The sequence below is a fragment of the Callithrix jacchus genome, chromosome 3 (assembly GCF_049354715.1).
Source record: "Callithrix jacchus isolate 240 chromosome 3, calJac240_pri, whole genome shotgun sequence".
Classification (NCBI taxonomy): domain Eukaryota; kingdom Metazoa; phylum Chordata; class Mammalia; order Primates; family Cebidae; genus Callithrix; species Callithrix jacchus.
In genome coordinates this window covers 98,944,609-98,966,972 of record NC_133504.1, presented here as the reverse complement: position 1 = coordinate 98,966,972, position 22,364 = coordinate 98,944,609, and the positions used below count along the sequence as shown (strand labels likewise).

The window sequence follows — 22,364 nt, the reverse complement described above, 5'->3', positions numbered from 1 at the left end:
ATGATCACTTGTAATATCTTTTTCATTTCTGATTGTGTTTATTTGCATCTTCTCTCTTCTTGGTTAGTCTAGCTAGTGGTTTATCAATTTTGTTTAACTTTTCAAAAAACCAACTTTTTATTTCACTCATCCTTTGTATTGTTTTTTGGTAGTTATTTCATGTAGTTATGCTCTGATCTTTGTCACTTATTTTCTTGTAAGTTTGGGTTTGGCTTGTTCTTATTTTTCTAGTTCCTTGTGATGTCAGGTAACTTGTGATCTACTTTTTGATGTAGGGATTTAGTGCTATAACCTTCCCTCTGAGCACTGCTTTTGCAGTATCTCACAGGTTTTGGTCTGTTGTATTTTCATTTTCATTCAAGGAATTATGCTTCATTCTTCATTGACCTTTTTAGGGAACGCCCAAGAGGCTTTCCTGCGCGCTTGGAGTCTGCCTCCCTTTTGCCTTTTACAACACCTTGATCTTTCTTTGGGCAACACTCTGGTGCTCTAGAGTCAGATGGTATGGCTGTGACCCAATCCTGGAAATCACAGCATTCCACCTATCTCACAATAACAATTGGTTTGGGAATAGTAGGTGCTTAAGGCCTGTCGGGTGAGACTCAATCCTGGGATTTCTATTCAAGAATTTTGAAAGAGAGATTCATTTGCTAGAGTTATTAAACTGATGGGAAAGACAACAGGAGCTGCTAGTGGCCACCTTAAAAACACACTGGGATACCCTAAGAATGAAGCCAGTCCAAGAGAAAGCAAAGTCAAGAAATGGACAGATCCCAATGACATGGTTTGATCACTGGATATGTTGTTAGTAATATAAAGCTAATAACCTTGATTTCACAGAGTGTATGACTACCCACAGTGAGTTCAGGGTCCTGTGCTTCTCCATCTTTTCTCTATAACTAGTTTATCTCTCAAAGTGTATCTGGAAATTAAGTTGCCGTGTAACATGAAAGATTTAAAATGATGAATGGCCCCATTTACTGTTAATTTTCTTGACACCTCTATAATGCTAGTCAACAACGGTCTTTAATTAAAGTCACACATTTTCAACATTTTATATGTATTTAAATTAAAAGCATTTTTGTGAGCTAACGTCTTAAAATGGAGGTTAGCAAAATATATTGTTAGATAACACTAGTATAAAATTACTGATTTGCTGTCTAAAAGTATTGGAGTAAATTAAGCAAAAGCTGAAACAAGAAGACAGCACTTTAGCATCCACCTAAATCTCCAAGAGGAAGGAAAACTAAAGGTCAACGCTAAAAAGCTAAATCTTAAAGGAAGTGAAAACAATACATTAGATATTAGACAGTTTAAAAACTACTATCTCTAGGTAATGGTATTACAGAAAACAAGAACCAAAAAAAGTCATATGCATTTCCCAAATTGTCTATCTCGATCGTGTTATCTTGATGATGGGGAAAAATGGGCTTTTAAAAATAAAAGACAAGGTAATAATGTAAATTGAAGATACTGATAATTTCTCCATTAAAACTTCGTAAGAATGGACTTCCTCACATGAAAAATTATTCATAGGCCTTTACTGAAAGAACTTCTAAATGGTGAGGTGAGCATTTATGTGTTCTCAGAATGTTTCTTAGGATCGCCAGATCAAAAGACCACAATGACCAACTACCAGCTTGGGCAAGACCATGAGAAACCAAACTACAGATTTCAGCTAACTGTACCCTGGAAACCTCCCAAAGAAAATGTCAAAAGCAGCTGGGCGCAGCGGCTCACGCCTACAATCCCAGCACTTTGGGAGGCTGAGGCAGGCAGATCACTTCAGGTCAGAAGTTCGAGACCAGCCCGGCCAACACAGTGAAACACTGTCGCTACTAAAAATACAAAAATTATCTGGGTGTGATGGCAGAAGCCTGTAATCTCAGCTATTCAGGAGGCTGAGGCAGGAGAATTGCTTGAACCCAGGAGGTGGAGGTTGCAGTGAGCAGAGATCGCGCCAATTGTACTCTAGCCTGGGCGACACAGTGGGACTCCATCTCAAAAAAAAAAATGTCAAAAGCATTCTTGGTGAGATGTTAAATCTTAATAAGGTCTTGCAATCAAGTTTTTCTCAAAGCATGACTTCAATTACATTTTATACTTGATCCTTTCAACAATAAAATGTTCCTTTTATTATAAAAAGAAATATGTTGCTCCAACTCCTCAAAACAAGATAAGATATCTGGTTACACAGCTGCCTCTTAACTTTGTATCAGTGTTTTTAAAAATAGGAAACTATTTGAAAACATGAACCTACTGATTCCAAAATACTGCAATGATTTAGTGAAGCTCAGTGTCTCATACTTTGTTCACAGCATGAACCATGATAAGGAAAGCTTATTAAAAAGTTCTCATTTCACATTATAAACCCATAATCTAACTCACTGATCATACTCATTCAATTGTTGCACATCCATAAATGCCATTGTACACAATCATCATTAAAATTCACTGTGGAATAATAACTTTTAAAAATCTCATCTTGAACACAAAGCTATTTGAAATTACCATATTATCTTTAATTTATTTCTAGCTTAAATTTGGTTAAATGCCTCTGCAGGCTTTTTAATATAAGAATCTAAATATACTGAGGAAACAAACCCTAAAATATTCCATTACCACAGAAAACATAAACTGTTAATACATGCATAAATCCTAAATCAAAACAGAAGTTTCAGCTTTTGCCTGATGGCCAGATCCACAAATATTATAAGAACCTTCCAAAAGGACAAGCTTTGCTTTCTAAGGAAGAGAATATGTGTCAAACGAACTTGGAAAACAAATTTGTGTGCTATTTACCAAATAATTCCATGTATGATGCATGTTTGGGGTGGGGGCTGGGGTGAGAAAGTGACCTGAATATAAAAAATCCCACAGAAAGATACTCTGCATGGAGCTGGAAGTGTTTGGCCTTGGAGGTTAACAGATGAAATAGCCTGAGAACACCCGAAGTTTTCCTAGGCCCTGAAGTGTTAATTGATCATACACACAAGAAAGTTAACAACATGGGGACTAGCGTTTCCAGCAGCCCCAAACAGTCCTCCCAATGGTATTGACCATGTCCACCTTCATGATCTGGGTGCTGGTTACAGAGTTTCTTCAGTTTGTGAAAATCTGTCAGTATGCGCACTTTTCTGAAGGCATACAGTACTTGATAACCCCTAAGAGTCTCTGTGCTCTCCTTCCTACCACCTCTGCAATTTCACCTTATATGCCTCTCTCTAGTCACATGGGCCTACTTTCTATTCCTTGACTATATCAAGAAATTTTTCACTCAACCTTCCTGCTAATTGTATATCTTCCTTCTCTCCTTTATGAAGGTGGGTTACTCTTATTCCTAAGGGTTCATTTCAGAAGATAACTCAGTGAGGTCTTTTCTGGTCACCTTGGTGAATTTATTCCCCCTCATATTACTAACCACACTTCCTGAAATTATCCCTTCTAATTATATCTGCAGTTGTTTTTCAGCTGTCTCCTCTAGCAGGCTATACTCATGAGAATGGAGACCATGTTCATCTTACCCACCTGTGTTTCCCAGCACAGTTCCTTGAACATAGTAGGTATTCAAAATGAATGAATGATATTTCCCAACCCCCCAAATTTTCAGGTATTACACTAAAAGGGTAAATGTAGAAATAAGTAAATACATAATCAAAAATTAGCTTGAATACAAATTTTCAGACCGCTTCCTTGTGCCTTGCTTTACCTAAAACCAGCGGTAGCAGCTTCACAGCACTGCTGACAACACAATAAATGAACAGCTCCTCAGCAATCTGACCTACCCTGTTAAACAAAAAGATCAACCAGAAGTGTTCGGATATCCTTAGCAAAAGTGAAGCTACCAATTCATTCTTTTCTTCTCCCTGCAAAAAGACTGGAAAATCACTCCACACACATGCAAACACACACACATACACACGCACACACACACCCTGGCAGGAATGGTTCTCCAGCACTGAACTGGCATCTCCACCTACTACCCAACCCACTGGGACTTCATAATCCTTACACGCTGTCTTGGTCCCAGATGCAGAGACATTTTATGCCAAATTTGTGGGTGGGAAAGTCAATGCAATCCTTCCTGTAGAAGGATACACAGATGATTGTTATACAACTTGAGGATGACCTGTGCCTTCCTGTCTCAGGAAGCTCCCAGAGCCTCCCCAACTGCATCTGATTCACCATGTGGTGGGTTTCAAACTTGCTCTGATGCTAAAGCACTGGGAAGTAGAGCTGCCCACTGAGGAAAAATATGTAACACTGAGATACTTTGATTCTTTTTATGAACCAGGAATTTTTTTTTTTTTTCTGGCAGAAATGGCAGTATACGAATGCCATCTAAAACCACAGCTTACACTTACCTGGCAGGGGAGATTATTTCAACCCTAAGAAAGAATTAAAAAACCATCACAGCCTAAACTTGAGTGTTCTCAATAAAATAACAGAGTTACTAAACTAACTGGCTGTGTCCGAATTTTTCTGTTAACAGTTTTTACTACTTATTCATTCATTTTCAACAATATTCACCAAAAGGTACATGGTAGCAAATGCCAAACACTTAAGAAATGTTGACAGGAGAAAAACATGACACTGAAAAAGTTTCTATTAGCCCATTTGATTTTCTCTCTGGGGACTGAGATATGCCATTATTCATTTTTGGCAGCGGGACTGCTGGGCTGAGTCTTTTGAAGTCCAATTATTTTCATTCTTTGCCAAAGATAAGGAAAATATGTAGACTTCTATATTTTGAAGTTTCTAATTCTCACCAAGTTTATACTCATCGAAAGTTGAAATGATTATTTTTAAATAAATTTGTTAAAAATGATACCAATATTTTGAAAGAGCCAAGAAGTAAAATGACCCTCCTTACCGTATCGTGTTATAATGTCCATAAATGTTAAACACAAAGTAGTTTAAACACTGACTAAACAGAAGAAGGCTAGAAAACAAGAAAACTAAAACCAAAAAGTGAGGCTTGAAAAGGTAATTTTTAAAGAAACCAGCCATTAATTCTAAGTCTCACACTGTCCCTCTGGATCTCAATCTGCTGGCTAAGTAAATCCATACTGAATTCAGAACGGAGACTATGAAGCAAAACCTTTTTAAAGTTGCAGAGAAGGGAGGGTAAATGGCTTGTGCATCACTGCTAGCTAATATCCGCGGCTTCCCTGGGGACTTTAATGTGGTAGAACTTGAGAGATCTGTTTGCCAATCGATGGGCTGCTTTTGAGGCTCTTGATTAACATATGTAGATTTCCAAAGTACCTTGAAAGCTTTCTATTATCTCAGCACTCCAAAGGCAGTATCTAAATGTTGATACTTAGTTTCAGCTTTTTCCAGTTTCTATTTCAGCCTTCCACATTCATGATCACCTGTTCACCCTTAGCAAGCCTCAGAGCAGAGTGGAGTTGCTTGAAACCCATGTGGGCAAGCTGACCTGACTGTGGATAGGCCAGAGTCTAACTGAGGGACAGCCAAGTTTTCAGATGGTCTTTAGACAACAAATTGAAAGTGGTAATTTCTTTTCTTTGGCAGCAGGACATAACCTGTGAATGTTTTCTCATTTACTCTCCCAGCACTCTATGGTGTAGGTCCTCTAAATGCCCCCACTTAAATAACAAAGACATGGAGTAAGCAAGAAGAAATAACTCCCTCCAGAGTGGCAGAGCCAAATCCTAACCCCTGCCTTTTAGCCTAACACCTGTACTCTCTCTGGCTTGCATGTTCCCTTCCATGAATATAAGGCAGTAAAACACAGTGGGGAAACAGCCCTTCAAGAATTCAAACAGTATGGGAAAGACAGTAAGACATTTCCCTCCCATGTTTTTTACAGCAGAAAGGCATCACTATTCTGGTAAAAATTTCCCTCAGGCTAGGATCTTCCTTTCTAGTCTTTCAAGTTTGAAAATCATAAAAAATAACTTTAAACACAATACAAATGGCTAAACATGACCGGATATTCAACATGAATACTACTGGCATAACAGGCTAATGGGTGATATTATGAGAGGGAAACATTGATATCTTTATTTATCTCTGTCCTTTTGCAGAAAGGAAGGAAAATTTATAAAGCTGAGTAAGAAGAGGATAATGAAGAAATTGGTAAGTAGGAGTTCACAAGAAGGTTTAAGCCTTTCTATGTTCTAAAATATTACATAAACACTCTATTTTCTTGAACACAATTTTAAGGCAACTTTTTTTTACTATCATTAGTTACTGATTTTCCTTGAATTACTTTAATAATCACTACTGGGGATACTCTACAACATAAGTAGGCTCCAAAAGCTTTTCTGCATTTGCAGAAACTGTAACCACAGGCAAACCATAGCTATACTTTTTAGCCCCGGTATCTTCATCAGAATCTGAACATCCAGGTGCTCAAGGCTTAATTTTCACCATTGGTAGAAAGCAGAAATTTGAGTCAACCAGCTGTTACATCCCACAGAAAACCAGCAAGCACTTTTAGTTATTTTTCCTTAGTGTAGAATAAACTGACTGTCTGTATTGAGCTGTTTCTGTTTCCCTCTCCAGAGATGTCACTTCCCTGACGAATTTCCACCAACATATAAACAACCAATCCTTTCAAACAACAGACTTTCTCTTAAAATTAATTCTTTTCATTTTCTAATCCACAACATGTTAAAGTGGAAAATGCAGTTTTTCTAAGTAGAAGCATATTTCTATTTGTCCCCAAGTAGATTCTGAATTCCAATCAGATTGAGTCCAAATGCCACTTAATGACTTAGTGTTCCAACCCAGATAACAGGACAAGCTGCTAACTTACCATTTGGTGACAAATACCTCTTTCTTCAAGTTTCTCCCCAATGGTGTTACTATCAGCAATGAAGCATGACTTATAAGCAGACTTTTTCAAAAGCAGAGCAGGGTAAATTTCCATCCCTCATGTTTTCCCCGCGTATCTGTAAAATGTTTCACTTAGATTATGATTTCCAAAACTTTAACATATTTACTACAGGGAGATTTTCTAAATATGCTGTTAATTAGCCTGTTCATTCCACAAACACATATTTAATTGCTTCTAAATGCTAAGCACACAGAAATAAAATTGAATGAGATTGAAGAGACTAATATCTCTTCCATCAGGGGAGGCAGGGGGCGTGCCAACCTTGTTCAGGATCTGCCTCCAAGCCTGCTTAGCATGAGGCTTTGCTCAGCAAATATTCACTAAAATGTGAATGACAAAGCTCTGCCTTCAAGATGTTGATAATCCTTGAAGACAAGTGACAGGCACTATTCTAGATTCTGTAGAGCAATGAGCAAAACAAATAATGTGCCACAGTGACACTTATTGTCATATGTGTCCCCATGCAGGGGAGCACAATAAACTAAACTATATATATAATATAATGTGTGACAGGGGCTCTAAAGAAAAAAAAGGCAATGTAAGAGGGTGGGGAGCCTTTCCAGACTGAGTGGTCTTACACTTGGAAGAAGTTTCAGATGAGCTGAGATTTGAATGAAGTGAGTGGCAAATGTTGCAAACATTCTAGATAAAAGTGTTCTAAGCAGAAGGAACTAATTAATATGCAGGCAAGTAACGATAACACAGTTTGCAGCTAGTATAATGAGGCATGTGGCTGAGTTTGGTAGCTGTCTACCAAAATTCAATTTTTCCTTTCTGGCCACCCAGCCAGACCACATGTCTCAGCTGCCCTTACAGTTTGGGTGGTTTTGTAACTTGTCTTACCAAAGGACTGTGAGAGAAGTTGTACATGTCACTTCAGAGGCAAGGCTTTTAAGAAGCAAATATGTCTGCTCCATGCTTTCTTTTTTACCCTTTTATGTAAAATGGAACACAATGGGGTTATCAGAGCCACAATGTGGAAGGGGCCTGGGTCTATACATCACTGCCTAAGAACAGCCATCCAGGCCAGGTGCAGTGTTGCACGCCTGTAATCCCAGCACTTTGGAAGGCCAAGGGGGTGAAACACCTGAGGTTGGGAGTTCGAGACCAGCCTGACCAATGTGAAGAAACCCTGTCTCTACTAAAAATACAAAATTAGCCGGGTGTGGTGGAGCATGCCTGTTATCCCAGCTACTCGGGAAGCTGAGGCAGGAGAATCGCTTGAACCTGGGAGGCAGAGGTTTCAGTGAGCTGAGATCATGCCATCGCACTCAGCCTGGGCAACAAGGGTGAAACTCCATCTTGGAAAAAAAAGGACAGCCAAGCGGGGAGACACCAAAATGGCCGAGAGAAGTCAGCATGGGAATGCAGCTCCCAGTAAATGAGATGCAGAGGGCTAGAGGACTTCATGATTCTAAATGGGGTGCCAGGTTTGTTTCTGTGGGACTGACAGGGCTCTGGAAATAGGCCCAGGAAAGGAGCCACAGGGTGAGAGTTGCTCAGGGGGGGCAAATCAAGATGGGGGTGGTGTCCCCACCTGAAACATGCAACCGGCTCGGAGGGTCAGGGGACTTAACCCCCTCGGTGCTCTGATTTGGATTCCGTGCTTACCTCATCCCTCCTGCAACCCACCGTCCACAAGAGCCCTGCCAGAGATGGGTAGTCAGTGTAAATCTGAGCAGCGGCTACTGCCAGGCACAGCAAGTTGTCACAGGGACCTGGGTGGGAGTTTGGATTAATGCCAGTGGGACTGTCCCACAGAGAGAGGCAGAGTTGAAAGCAGGGAAACAGACCATGAGGCCTCGCAGGCCTCACCTACACAGAACTCAAACAGAAACCCTAGCTAGACAGCTTGGCAGCAAATACACCAGCTTGACCCCAACCAGAAAGATCCAGCTGGGGAAGGAGAAAGATCAAGGCGGGTCTCATCTCAGCTGCAAACAAACCAGGGAAGGACCACCCAACCAACAACATGACTGAACCTGAGAGAACCCAGTAAGACCCTCTACAGGCCAAAAAAGATACAGCTCCAACCTCAATTAAAAAAAAAGTCCACTCAGAGACTCTTCCTGAAATCACCAACTTCAAAGATTAAAGGGAGATAAATTCACGAAGATGGGAAAAAAAACAGTGCAAAAAAGGATGAAACCACCAAAGAACAGAATACTTCTTCTCGTCCCAGGGATCACAACTCCTCACCATCAAGGGAACAAAAAAAGGGAGAGAATGGATCTGACAAACTGATAGAAGCAGGTTTCAGAAGGTGGGTAATAACAAACTTCTCTGCGTTAAAAGACCATGTTTAACCCAATGCAAAGAAACTAAGAACCTTGAAAAAAGGTTAGACGAAATGCTAACTAGAATAACCAGCTTAGAGAAGAACATAAACGACTTGATGGAGCTGAAAAACACAGCACGAGGCATGCACAAGTTTCGACAGCCAAATCAACAAAGCAGTAGAAAGGATATCCGAGACAGAAGATCAAATCAATGAAATAAAATGAGAAGGCAAGATTAGAGTAAAAAAAAAAAAAAATGAACAAAGCCTCCAAGAACTGTGGGATTATGTGAAAAGAACTAAGCTGTGACAGGGAGAAAAGACCTAATCTACACTTGATTGATGTACCTGAATGTGACAGGGAGAATGAATGCAAGTTGGAAAACGCTCTTCAAGATATTATCCAAGAGAACTTTCCCAACCTAACAATGCAGGCTAATATTCAAATCCAGGAAATACAGAGAACACCACAAAGATAATCCTCAAGAAGAGCAACCCCAAGACACAAAGTTGCCAGGTTCACCAGGGCTGAAATGAAGGAAAAAATCCTAAGGGCAGCCAGAGAGAAAGGTTGAGTCACCCACAAAGGAAAGACCATCAGACTCACAGCGGATCTCTCAGGAGAAATCCTGCAACTTAGAAGGGAGTGGGGGCCAATATTCAACATCCTTAAAAAAAAGAACTTTCAACCCAGAATTTAATATCCAGCCCAACTAAGCTTCGTAAGTGAAGGAGAAATAAAATCCTTTATGGACAAGTAATTGCTGAGAGATTTCATTACTACAAGACCTGCCTTACAAGAGCTACTGAACAAAGTTCTGAACAGGGAAAGGAACAACCAGTACCAGCCACTGCAAAAACATACCAAATGGTAAAGAACAATGACACAATGAAGAAGCCACGTCAACTAACCGGCAGACCAACCAGTCAGTAACAAAATGGCAGGATCAGATTCAAACATAGCAATATTAACGGTGAATGTAAATGTCCTAAATGCCCCAATCAAAAGACACAGACTGGCAAACTGGATAAAAAGTCAAGACCCATCAGTGTGCTGTATTCAGGAGACCCATCTCACAGGCAAAGACTCACAAAGGATCAAAATAAAGGGAGGGAAGAAGATTTACTAAGCAAATGGAGAGAAAAAAAAGCAGGAATAGCAATCCTAGTCTCTGATAAGATGGACTTTAAACCAGCAAAGATCAAAAGAGACAAAGAAGGGCATTACATAATGGTAAAAGGATCAATGCAACAAGAAGAGCTAACGATCCTAAATATATACACACCCAATACAGAAGCACACAGATACATAGAGCAAATTCTTAAAGACCTAAAAAGACACTTAGACTCCTGCACAATAATAGTGGGAGACCAACGATATTATAGATCTGACAATACTAGACAGATCAATAAGAGGGAAAGTCAACAAGGATATCCAGGACTTAAACGCAGATTTGGACCAAGCAGACCTAACAGACATTTACAGGACACTCTACCCCAAATCCAAAGAATACACATTCTTCTCAGCACCACATTGTGCTTACTCCAAAACTGACCACATAATTGGAAGTAAATCACTCTCAGGAAATGCAAAAGAATGGAAATCATAACAAAGTCTCTCAGACCACAGAGCAATCAAATTAGAACTCAGGATTAAGAAAAGCACTCAAAACCACACATTGAAATGGAAACTGAACAACTTGCTCCTGACTGACAAATGGATAAACAATGAAATGAAGGCAGAAATAAAAATGTTCTTTGAAACCAAGGAGAATGAAGACACAATGTATCAGATCCTATGGGACACATTTAAAGCAGTGTCTATAGGGAAATTTATAGCAATAAATGCCCACATGAGAAGCAAGGAAAGACCTAAAATCGACACCCTATTGTCAAAATTGAAATAGCTAGAGGAGCAAGACCAAAAAAAAAAAAAAAAAACTCAAAAGCTAGCAGAAGACAAGAAATAACTAAGATCAGAGCAGAACTGAAAGAGATAGAGACACAAAACACCCTTCAAAAAATCAATAAATCCAGCAGCTGGTTCATTTAAAAGAGCAACAAAATAGACTGCTAGCCAGATTAATAAAAAAGAAAAGAGAGAATAATCAAATAGAGGCAATAAAAAACGATAAATGGGAGATCACCACCAATTCCTCTGAAATAAAAACTACCATCAGAGATTACTACAAACAATTATATGCACATAAACCAGTAAATCTGGAAGAAATGGATAAATTCCTGGACACTCCCACACTCCAACTCTAAGCCAGGAAGAAATTGAAACCCTGAATAGACCAGTAATAAGGTCTGAAGTTGAGGCAGCAATTAATAGCCTAACAACCAAAAAAACCCCAGGTCCAGATGGGTTCACAGCTGAATTCTACCAGACATACAAAGAGGAGCTGGTACCATTCCTCTTGAAACTATTCCAAACAATCCAAAAAGAGGGAATCCTCCCTAACTCTAACTCCCTAACCCTAACTCATAGAAGAGACCAATATCACCCTGATACCAAAATCTGGCAAAGACACAACTAAAAAAACTATAGGCCAATATCCATGATGAACACTGATGCAAAAATCTTCAATAAAATACTGGCAAACTGAATCCAACAGCATATCAAAAAGCTTATCCACCACAGTCAAGTAGGCTTCATCCTGGGGATGCAAGGCTGGTTCAACATATGCAAATCTATAAATGTAATTCACCACATAAACAGAACCAAAGACAAAAACCACATGATATCTCAATAGATGCAGAGAAGGCCTATGACAAAATTCAACAGCCCTTTATGCTGAAAAAAAAACTCTCAATAAACTAGGTATAAATGGAACATATCTCAAAACAATAAAACCTATTTACGACAAACCCACAGCCAATATCATACTGAATGGGCAAAAATTAGAAGCATTCCCTTTAAAAACTGGCACTAGACAAGGATCCCTCTTTCACCACTCCTATTCGATATAGTATTGGAAGTTCTAGCCAGACCAATTAGGCAAGAAAAGGAAATAAAGGGCATTCAATTAGGAAAAGAAGTCAAATTGTCGCTTTTTGCAGATGACATGATTGTATATTTAGAATACCCCATCGACTCAGCCCAAAACCTCCTTAAGCTGATAAGCAACTTCGGCAAAGTCTCAGGATACAAAATCAATGCGCAAAAATCACAAGCATTTCTATACAACAATAACATAAAAAGAGAGCCAAATCATTAGTGAACTCCCATTTACAATTGCTACAAAGAGAATAATATACCTAGGAATACAACTAACAAAGGAGGTTAAAAGATCTCTTCAAGGTAGAACTACAATCCACTGATCAAGAAAATAAGAGAAGATACAAACAGATGGAAAAACATTCCATGTTCATGGTTAGAAAGAATCAATGTGAAATATTGTGAAAATGGCCATACTGCCCATATTTATAGATAATGCTATCCCATCAAGCTACCAATGACCGTCTTCACAGAACTAGAAAAAAACCACTTTAAACTTCATATGGAACCAAAAAAGAGCCTGCATAGCCAAGACAATTGTAAGCAAAAAGGGCAAAGCTGGAGGCATCATGCTACCTGACTTCAAACTATACTACAAGGCTACAGTAATCAAAAAACAGCATGGTACTGTTGCCAAAACAGAAATACAGACCAATGGAACAGAACATAGGCCTAGGAGGCAACGCCACTCATCTACAACCATCTAATCTTTGATAAACCATACAAAAACAAGCAATGGGGAAAGGATTCCCTGTTTAATAAACGGTGTTGGGAAAACTGACTAGCCATATGCAGGAAAATGAAACTGGACCCCTTCCTTACACCTTATACGAAAATTAACTCCAGATGGATTAAAGATTTAAACATAAGAACTAACACCATAAAAACCCTAGAAGAGAACCTAGGCAAAACCATTCAGGACATAGGCAGAGGCAAGGACTTCATGACTAAAACACCAAAAGCAATGGCAACAAAAGCCAAAATAGACAAATGGGACCTAATTAAACTCCAGAGCTTCTGCATGGCAAAAGAAACAATCATTAGAGTGAACCGGCAACCAACAGAATGGGAAAAAATTTTTGCAATCTATGCATCAGACAAAGGGCTAATATCCAAAATCTACAAAGAACCAAAGCAGATTTAAAAGAGAAAAAACAAACAAACCCATTCAAAAGTGGGTGAAGGATATGAACAGACACTTTTCAAAAGAAGACATATATGCGGCCAACAAACATATGAAAAAATTCTCATCACTGGTCATTAGAGAAGTGCAAATCAAAACCACATTGAGATACCATCTCACACCAGTCAGAATGGTGATCATTAAAAAATCTGGAGACCACAGATGCTGAAGAGGATGTGGAGAAATAGGAACACTTTTACACTGTTGGTGGGAGTGTAAATTAGTTCAACCATTGTGGAAGACAGTGTGGCGATTCCTCAAGGATCTAGAAATAGAAATTCCATTTGACCCAGCAATTCCATTACTGGTAATATACCCAAAGGATTATAAATCGTTCTATCATAAAGACACATGCACACGTACGTTCATTGTGGTGCTGTTTATGACAGCAGTGACCTGGAACCAACCCAAATGCCCATTGATGACAGACTGAATGAAGAAAATGTGGCACATATACACCAAGGAATACTATGCAGCCATAAAAAACAGTGAGTTCGTGTCCTTTGCAGAGATGTGGATAAACCTAGAAACCATAATTCTCAGCAAACTGACACAAGAACAGGAAACCAAACAGCGCGTGTTTTCACTCACAGGCAGGTAATGAACAATGAGAACACTTGGGCACAGGGAAGGAAATAACACTCACAGATCTAGGTGAGGGGGTGGAGGGGAGGGACAGTAGGGGAGGGGTGGGGAGGATGGGGAGGGATAACAGCAGGAGAAATGCCTGACATAGGCGCTGGGGAAGGGAGCAATGGAGACAGCAAACCACCAAGGCATGTATGTACCTATGCAACAATCCTGCAGGATGCAGGGTGTGCACATGTACCCCAGAGCCCAAATACAATTAAAAAAAAAAAAAAAAAAGACAGCCATCCACTGACCAAGCAGGCAGCAAGGCATGAACAGAATGTTCTCTCCTATTAAACTGTGAGTTCCTTGAGGGCAAGGGTCAGATCTTTTTCCATTGTCATACCTCTAGAACCTGGTACAACTTCTGGAAAATGGTAGATACTCAGTAGTTACTGAATAAATGCTACTGAAGGAATAAAAAAAAGCAAGTTGGTCAATAAGTCATTGAGAAAAGGGAAGGGCTCAGCAAGGGTTCATGACTGCGACACTTTAAAGAACAGGGCAAGTGGCTTATAAGGGCCTGGTAGGGTTGTCCGGGTGGATATTCTTGGCAGTGGGAAGAGCATAAGAAGAAAATACATGACACATTTGAGGGACACAGATCCCAAAGTGTTTCCATGCTTGTGTGCTTTTCATTCAATCAACATTTATAAGTACCTGTTATGTGCTGAACACTACTGTAGGTGCAGGGAACACAAAGTCCAGTAAGGCCAGGCCCTGGTGAAGAGGAAGCTTGAAGCACATGATGCAAGGAAGACATAAAAGAAGAGTGGCAATGCTAGCGTGGGTCACTATGCCTTCACTGTGTCCTGAAATTCCAGCAGACACTGTCCAGGCAGATTAGCAGGCCCATTCCAGCAAAGGTACGAAACAGCATGGCAGCTCACAGAACTGCAAGCAGCCCAGCCCCCTGGAAAGTAGGCTCCATGACGGCAATGACTTCATTTTATTCACTGGTGAGTCTCCAGTGCCTAGAATAGGCCCTGCATTTCGCAGACTTTGCATACCTAGACATTTGAGGGGAGGGGTTGAGATTATAAACAAGGCTGGAAAGGAGGCATAAACTATTGCAAAACAGAAGGAATTCAAAGAGTTCTGATGGGAACCAGTAAGGCCAGATTTGTGTTTTACAAGAATGTTCTAGTTGAACATGCCTGAAGGGGTGTGATACCTGGGCAGGAAGAGCAGGTAGGAGATGACTGCAATGGCCCAGGAGAAAGGAGATGAAAACAGAAATAATGCAAGAGGAGGAGGTAGGGGGTAGAAAGAAAATCATGGGATTTATGAACTATGTGCTTGTGATACACGCGTGTATAGGTATATTGTGTGTGTATATAAGTATATAAAACGGAAGTCTAAATTTGAGAAAAAGTAGGCTTGGGGAAACAGTAATTCAATGTTGCACGTTACATTTGGGATGCTTTAGAAGAAATGTCCAAAAGGTAGCTTGCATAGCCGCGATGTTCGCAGAAAAGGTTTGGTCTGCAGTCAAAAACAGAACGAACAGCATTCAGGTGAAAGCTAATGTCATGAGAGGGAACAGAACTGCCCAAACACAGCCACGACTTACTGCTGTGCAAGCTGTGCACCGCACAACTCCTGGGGCTCCAGTTACCCTGGGTCACTGCAGTTTTGTACAGTTATTATGACCATATTTTGGTAGATGACTATCATGTATCTTGAAAGAGTGGTGCCTTTTTGTAATTCATCAAAGTCATCATATAAGTGAGCAATATGTTTGTTAAAAGAACTGCCAGAGCAAGCAGAGATGAGAGGAGGGAAAGAGAAGAAACCGAGAGAAGGCAGGTGAGGGTGAAGAGGGGCAAGTCTATTTCATGTTTGCTTAGGCTTCATTTTAAGGCTGATCTCTAAAAAATCTGACATCCTCTACATTGAAGATCTCAATGATTTTATTAAGCCTTAAGCTTTCAGGGCCTTAACAGATTCTGTTAATACGGGGAATATCAGGAGCTTCCTGAAAGCAGTATTCGCCCTGCTTTCTCATGGATATCTCAATGTTCATCCTTTGGCTCACATGTTTGGGGACTTCACTTTCTTCATAAAATAATGACCACAATGATGAAAACACCCCTACGCGTACACACTCACACAGACACAGTTAACAGTTCTCCTCTGGCCTTCCACACACTTTTCAAGAATTATGAGAATGAAACAGAAACCACTTCAGGGCATTTTCAAATGGTTTTCCCAAAACTAGAAATAAGCATAAATAACTGAACAGCCGTAAGGCAAAGAATGCTAGTGAGTTTCTACAGCAAGAGGTACTGTGTCAAACCAGTAGTTCCAAAATGGAGGCAATTCTGCACCTCCCCAAGAGGACATTCCATAACATCTGGAGACATCTTGGTTGTCACACTATTGGGGAGGGGTGCACTAGCATCTGATGGGTAGAGGTTAGGGAAGTCACTAGAGGTTCTACAATATACAAGACAGCCCCCACCATAAAGAATTACCTGGCTCAGAACATCAACAGTGCTGAGATTGAGAAAATCTATCTATGCTCAATCATAAGCCTTTTGAGGCCTAGAACCAGTAAGTACTTCTTGGCACAAAGCGGACACTAAGAAAAAATGTGTGATAAGACAAAATTATCACACTATATGAAAGAAATGGGCAATAATTTCACTTTTCTCCCCCTCCTGTTACACTGCCTTCCTGCTAGACACCCAATCCAAATTACGTGAAAGCCAGTAAGAGGCATTAGAAACCTAAATGATACATACAGTTTACATACTTTTCTATAAACCAAATCCTAGCATTTCTATCAAATTCTTACCCCAAATGAGTAACATCTTTGGAAAGTAAAAACATCTTGTTCTGTGTAAAATCCATTATTTTCTAAGAATCACATGAATAACAACATAGCCTACTAAGAATACAAACAGAAACACTTCTTGATTATTGTTCTCCTACATACTAATAAATGCAATTCTGGCAGTTAGTTTAGACTGATGAAAAACGCAAACAGAATGAAGTAAAATCAGAAGCTAAATATAGGCGATCTAAGTTAATCTCACTCAGAGTCCTTTTATCCCATTACTAATTAATGCTTCCCACACCTAACCTAAATAGCCACTCATTTGTTGCCCCCAAATTTAAATGTGGGTAAATAACTTTCACACATTTTTTAGCAGGGCATCTGATTTAACTGCTGAGGCTTAGGTCCTGACATTAAAATCAACTGTGTTTCTAATTTTTAAGGCTCTACTTTAATTTCTACTGTCGCTAAATAAGAAACAAAAGCTTTTTATTTAAAAAACCCTAGACATCATGTTCCTGCTTTTACTGGAAAAGGAGACAGGATATCACCATCTCCAACCAGCACCTTTCAGCAACTGAAGCCTTTTTGTCCTCACCCTGAATGTTGAAACAATGGCTCCCTTACACGTCACATGCCCTGGAAGTGCTACAACAGCTGAATGGGTTTTCATGGGACATAAATCACTTTCCCACTACCTGCCACTTACCAACCTGCTTCTCATGATCCTGCACAATATGGCCCGTCATGTCCTTTGTGACGGCTATGAACAAGGGGACTATTTGCATGAGCAGATAAAGGACATTTTTCCTTTTGATACTTGGGGTTTTTTTTCCCCTTGTTACTTGAATTTTTTGTTTCATTAAAATCACAGAAACATCCAATGCTCATGTGTCAGTTAAATTTTCAACTTATACTTGCATGTTTCATATAACTGTTGAGCATTTTAATAGGATTCTTGAAAGCATATTTATCTGTTCATTTCCAAATATATCTCCATATTCTTATAATTTTGCATGAGAACTTTTGAGCAACTTTTCATCCCATTTTGGGGGCCTTAAAGAACTGAGGAGAAAGCATACCCAGTAGATACATATTTACTGATTGACAGTGTTTTTTCATACACAAATTTCCTAAATTCATTTATTCCTCTTGAATCTGAATTGTTGAAGAGAATGATTCAAGATATTCTTGTGGATGTGACCGCCACACAACATCTCATCCCATTGCTCTGTATTAAATTTGGACTGCTTAAAGGAGGAATTATACCTACTTATTATGGGGACCAAAAAGCTGCCTGGAATTTTGTAGCTTTTATCACAAGCAGCTGAGGGGCTGTATGAGAGTCACATAAGCAACGACTCCTGCTGAGTAGATCACAGCTACCAATGGTCAGCCCAGGTGCCTGTGTTCCCTCCCTTTTCAGTGGCCCAGAGCGCATGCTTCAGCTGCATGCCCACTCAGACAAGAACAGATGCTGCGGCAACAACGTGGTCCAGTCAACAAACGACACTTCTCCGTGAGCCATGTTACGCCAAAGCCTCTCCAGGCACAGATCATGAAGCAATTTAATACAAGCTTAGATAAAAAGCCAAGTGAGCAATCTAGAAGCCAAAAGAAAACACAAGAGAAAGTTTCTTAGTTTTAGAAGAAGAAACACGCAGAGCACATGTCCCGGGGAAATGAGAGGAAAAGTGAGGGGAGGCAGCAGCTGTCCACCAGGTCTATTATTTCAGGGAAACTGTGAAAATGTATTTCCCTTACTCTAACAACTGAGATTGTGAGTCCTTATAATCCGTGCTTATAATTCTCAACTTTTTCTAGGGTCAGGAGAAGCAAGTGACAATGAACAGAACCCAAGCAGAACAAGTTACGTGTGCTGATTGTGCTAAACACAAAGTGGAGCCCCAGCATTTTTCTGAAAGTGGCTGGAAAACAGTCTCTGGCTTGGCCTGTAAAAGCCTTATGGTGGGTGGGGTTGGGGAGGTGCGGGATGCATCTCTCCCCTAAACGAGTCTCATAGGAAAAAATATCCGTTAATGAAAAGACCTTTGCATTAGAAAATGATGGCAGTGGGGATGTATGCTGACAACCTCGAGAATAATACCAAAAGCTAGAGCCAAGACATGTGATTCCAGTGGCAGGCCAGAGCCCAGCTGGAGCAGCCATGGGAAAAAAGGTACCATACAGAGGAGAAGCAAGGGGCCAGGGCTGAGTGAAGTGGGTGATAAATTGGTGCTAAGGCACCACAAGCGGCAGGCTTGTTTTCTCCTGCCTGATGTTGTAAGAGGCTTTTTCACTGGAAGCCTGGATGCTGCGGAGGAGGGCGGGTGGCATATATGCAGCTGAGCTTTACTCTGAGACAGCAGAATCTGTCACTACCAGCACATAGCAGGGAAAACATGACACAAACACCCATATGGGACAGGTGGGTGCACACCCCTTGGCAGGGGCGCAGCACGCAGGACAGGAGATTCAAACCCCAACACAGCAAATTCCCTGGGGCCAACGAACAAGCCTTGGCCTCAAGAGGAGAAATACAAATACTGGGGCTGATTGTAGCAGAAACAGCTGCGCTGCAGCCTACACGGCCAAGTGCAGGACACGCTGGCGTGATGTCTTCAAGAGGGTGCAGGCTCCTGAGCACTGCAGCGACAAGGCTGTCCCCAGGGTCTTACTGGACAATTCTTGCAAAGGGGCACTCAATAAATAATAGGAAATCTGCATAAGTCTCTCCATCCTGCCTACTCCCAGCACAAAATCCATCATCAGACTGGATCTTCTCAGAACCTGTTAGGCCGATGAGGACGCAGAAATGCACATTCACATTCACTGCCCTCGAAAGGCTTACTGTCATCTAGACCTGATGGTTTCTTCCAAACTGTGGGTAACCTCCTACAGGGGATAGTCAGAATCAATTAAATGGGTCAAAAAAACACTGTTTTTAACACACACAAAGAAGAAAATGTTCCTGTGGAACTCTTAATTCAATGTGCCCATCACAACATTAAAATATATTCCTGGGACAGATTTAATTCTTGGCACAAATAGCTGATTACTGAAGAACAGGAACATCTAACCATTCACAAAGAACTTTTACACAGTTGGTTTTTTTTTTTTTTTTTTTTGTCCCTCCTCTTCCTGGACATCTTGGTATATGTTATACAATTGGTTTTATGGAATCCAGAAATCCCAGGATCCAGCTGTCATTATTATGCTGGTTTTATTTTTTTTTTTTCAGTGATTCAGAGAGGGTGGCTGCCTTGTTTAAAGCAGCACGGCATGGCTGGGTTGTAACCGCAGATGGGTCTGCCTCCAGTATGTCCTCAAGTACCACAGGAGGTCAGAGATGATGATGAGCAATGAGGGCTAGACACAAAAGGAGAGAGAGGGAACCCAAAAGGGGCCTGAAAACGAGTTGGGTTAGTTGGGGGTGGGGGGGTCAGTCGAGTGTTCAGTCCAATATAGCACTGGTACTGGAGGTTCAGAGCAGAGTAAAGGGGTTAGAGACAGACCCATCTGCTTTCCCTCAGTCCTGAGACTTCAGGCTGAAACTCTTTGAGTTTCACTTTCTTCATCTGTAAAATGGGGATAACAACAGTATCTACTTGAAAGGACTAAAGGAAGTACCATATGCAAACTGCTTGGGCTTAATATATAATAGCTTAAAAAAAAAAGGAGTCACCTCACCTATGCAGAATCTTGCTCCAATAGAGAAAATGAACACTTGTCACCATATTTGGTCCTCACAACAATCCTAAGAGATAGATAAGATGGATTTTTAGAGCTCAGGAAACTCCAGCAGACAGAAAGACTTATGCTGGGGCTTCTGACCCAGGCCTCTTATTCAACAGGGAAACGACTAGAAAATAAGTTTGGATCACTCAGGGAGGCAGACTGAGGACCTCAGAGGCTAGGCAAAGAAATTTAGACTCCCACCAACAAGAGTCAGCGCTTCAAAGGTTTTTGAGGAAAGGAGACAGCGAGTGAGGGAGAGGAAATATTTCTCTTTTGAAATAAAGATAGCATACTGCTCTTAAACTTTAAAAAGCCAAGACATGCAAAGTTATCCTACTCCAAAGAAACAACTCCAAGCCCTATCAAATTGAAAGTATTGTTTCTAGGGGTAAGGGCGTGGTCAATTTTGAAAGTGGAGGAAAGCAGATGTTCAAAGAGAACAGCAATGGCCTTGCCACTCACAGCAACATGCAGTGAGAAAGGGCCTCAGGCGACCTCCTTAGCCTCCGAGGGTCAGGACCCACTAGCAAAGTCAGCCTCACTGAGGAGAAGGATGCCGGCAGCTGAAGCCAACTCACTTCGGGTATTCCCACTGGCAAGCCTCCTGACTGTGAAATGGATGCCTCGGACTTAACCTGATGCCATCTGACACTTCACTTCTCTTTGTTTTCACTCCACACTGGCCAAGGAAGCATCTGATTATGATTTGGCTTCCCAAGCGAGCCTGGCTTCAGGAAGAAAACGTGTACTGGTTGTTCCCACACCAGAATCCCAGGCCATGAAATGGAAATAGAAACAGTTCTATTCTCATTCTAAGCAGTAAGTAGACAATCTGGTTTTATATATCCACTTCCTGAACTGGGATAACACAATGGAGAGATTAGCTCCAGCTAGACTCATAAAATCCGTTTCGGAGCCTTGGTCCTCAGGGAACCAAGGATGTCCACTGGAACACACTGCCCTGCAGAACTCCTTAGGAAAACCCACTCTGACCATCTGCAGGGACGTCCTACTAGAAGGGATGTGGGAGGCAGCCTGGTCTGCCTTCGGCAAAGGGCAGGATGGCTGGGGAAGCTCCTGCCAGCAAGCTAGCTCATGGGCTACAGACGTAAGGTGACCAGAAGTGTAAACTAGAGTAGAGGCAGCAGGAATGGAGAAAAACAGAGGTGAAGACAAGAGACACTAAGGAGGTAAAATGGATGCAAAGATGACTTGAATTTCTATCTCTGGGACTCAGAGTGGGGTCCCCACCTCGGCAAGACAGAGAAGAAAATTTGTTAAACTTGGATGTGATTTGAGATACGTTCATTTGAGATGACACTATCATAACTATACTCAATCCAGTGACTGGCTGGGACCATGATAGGACTGTATTCATTAGATTGCTGGGTTACTCTATCCATTTCACAAGCATTTACTGAGTGTTTACAATGTATCAGATATTACTCTGCCAGTCACTAGGGACCTGTGCCTTCAAGGAACTTAAACAGTCCAGTGGTGTTGGCAGAGAGGTCGATTTACTATTTTCATAAACACAGTAGGTGCTATGACGGCGATGTGCAGAGTCCAAAGGAAACATCTAAAATAACGAACATCAAGAGAGAACAAACCTTTTTCAGCCAAAGGAAATCAATTATCTTTAAAGAGAAGAATCAATGTTATTCTTTCATCTTCTTGAATTTTTGATTTTTAAATCAAACATCAAAATCATATCTAATTTTAAATCAAACATGGATATGTTGATTTTTAAATCAAACATCAAAATTATATCTAATTTTACTTCATCTCACCCTATAAGTGGTGAAAAATAAATAGCAAGATGACTGAAAAATACTGTCTTAGCTGAGAGACTGCAGCAACACATGTAGAAACTCCCAATAAAAT

General features: G+C 40.6%; 1 protein-coding gene across 6 annotated transcripts in view; it reads right to left on the bottom strand.

Annotated features, from left to right (window-relative positions):
* Nucleotides 1-22,364, bottom strand: part of TSPAN5 (tetraspanin 5) — a 186,832-nt gene that overhangs the window by 76,706 nt on the left and 87,762 nt on the right. For 2 of the 6 annotated variants that reach the window (XM_035293278.3, XM_054253128.2), the window contains exon 2: nucleotides 6,788-6,923. The exons of the other annotated variants lie outside the window; for them this stretch is intronic. In XM_035293278.3, coding sequence (XP_035149169.2) covers nucleotides 6,788-6,901 — 114 coding nt within the window. In that variant the 5' untranslated portion in view covers nucleotides 6,902-6,923. The remainder of the gene's footprint in view (nucleotides 1-6,787; nucleotides 6,924-22,364) is intronic. 6 annotated transcript variants of the gene reach the window in all.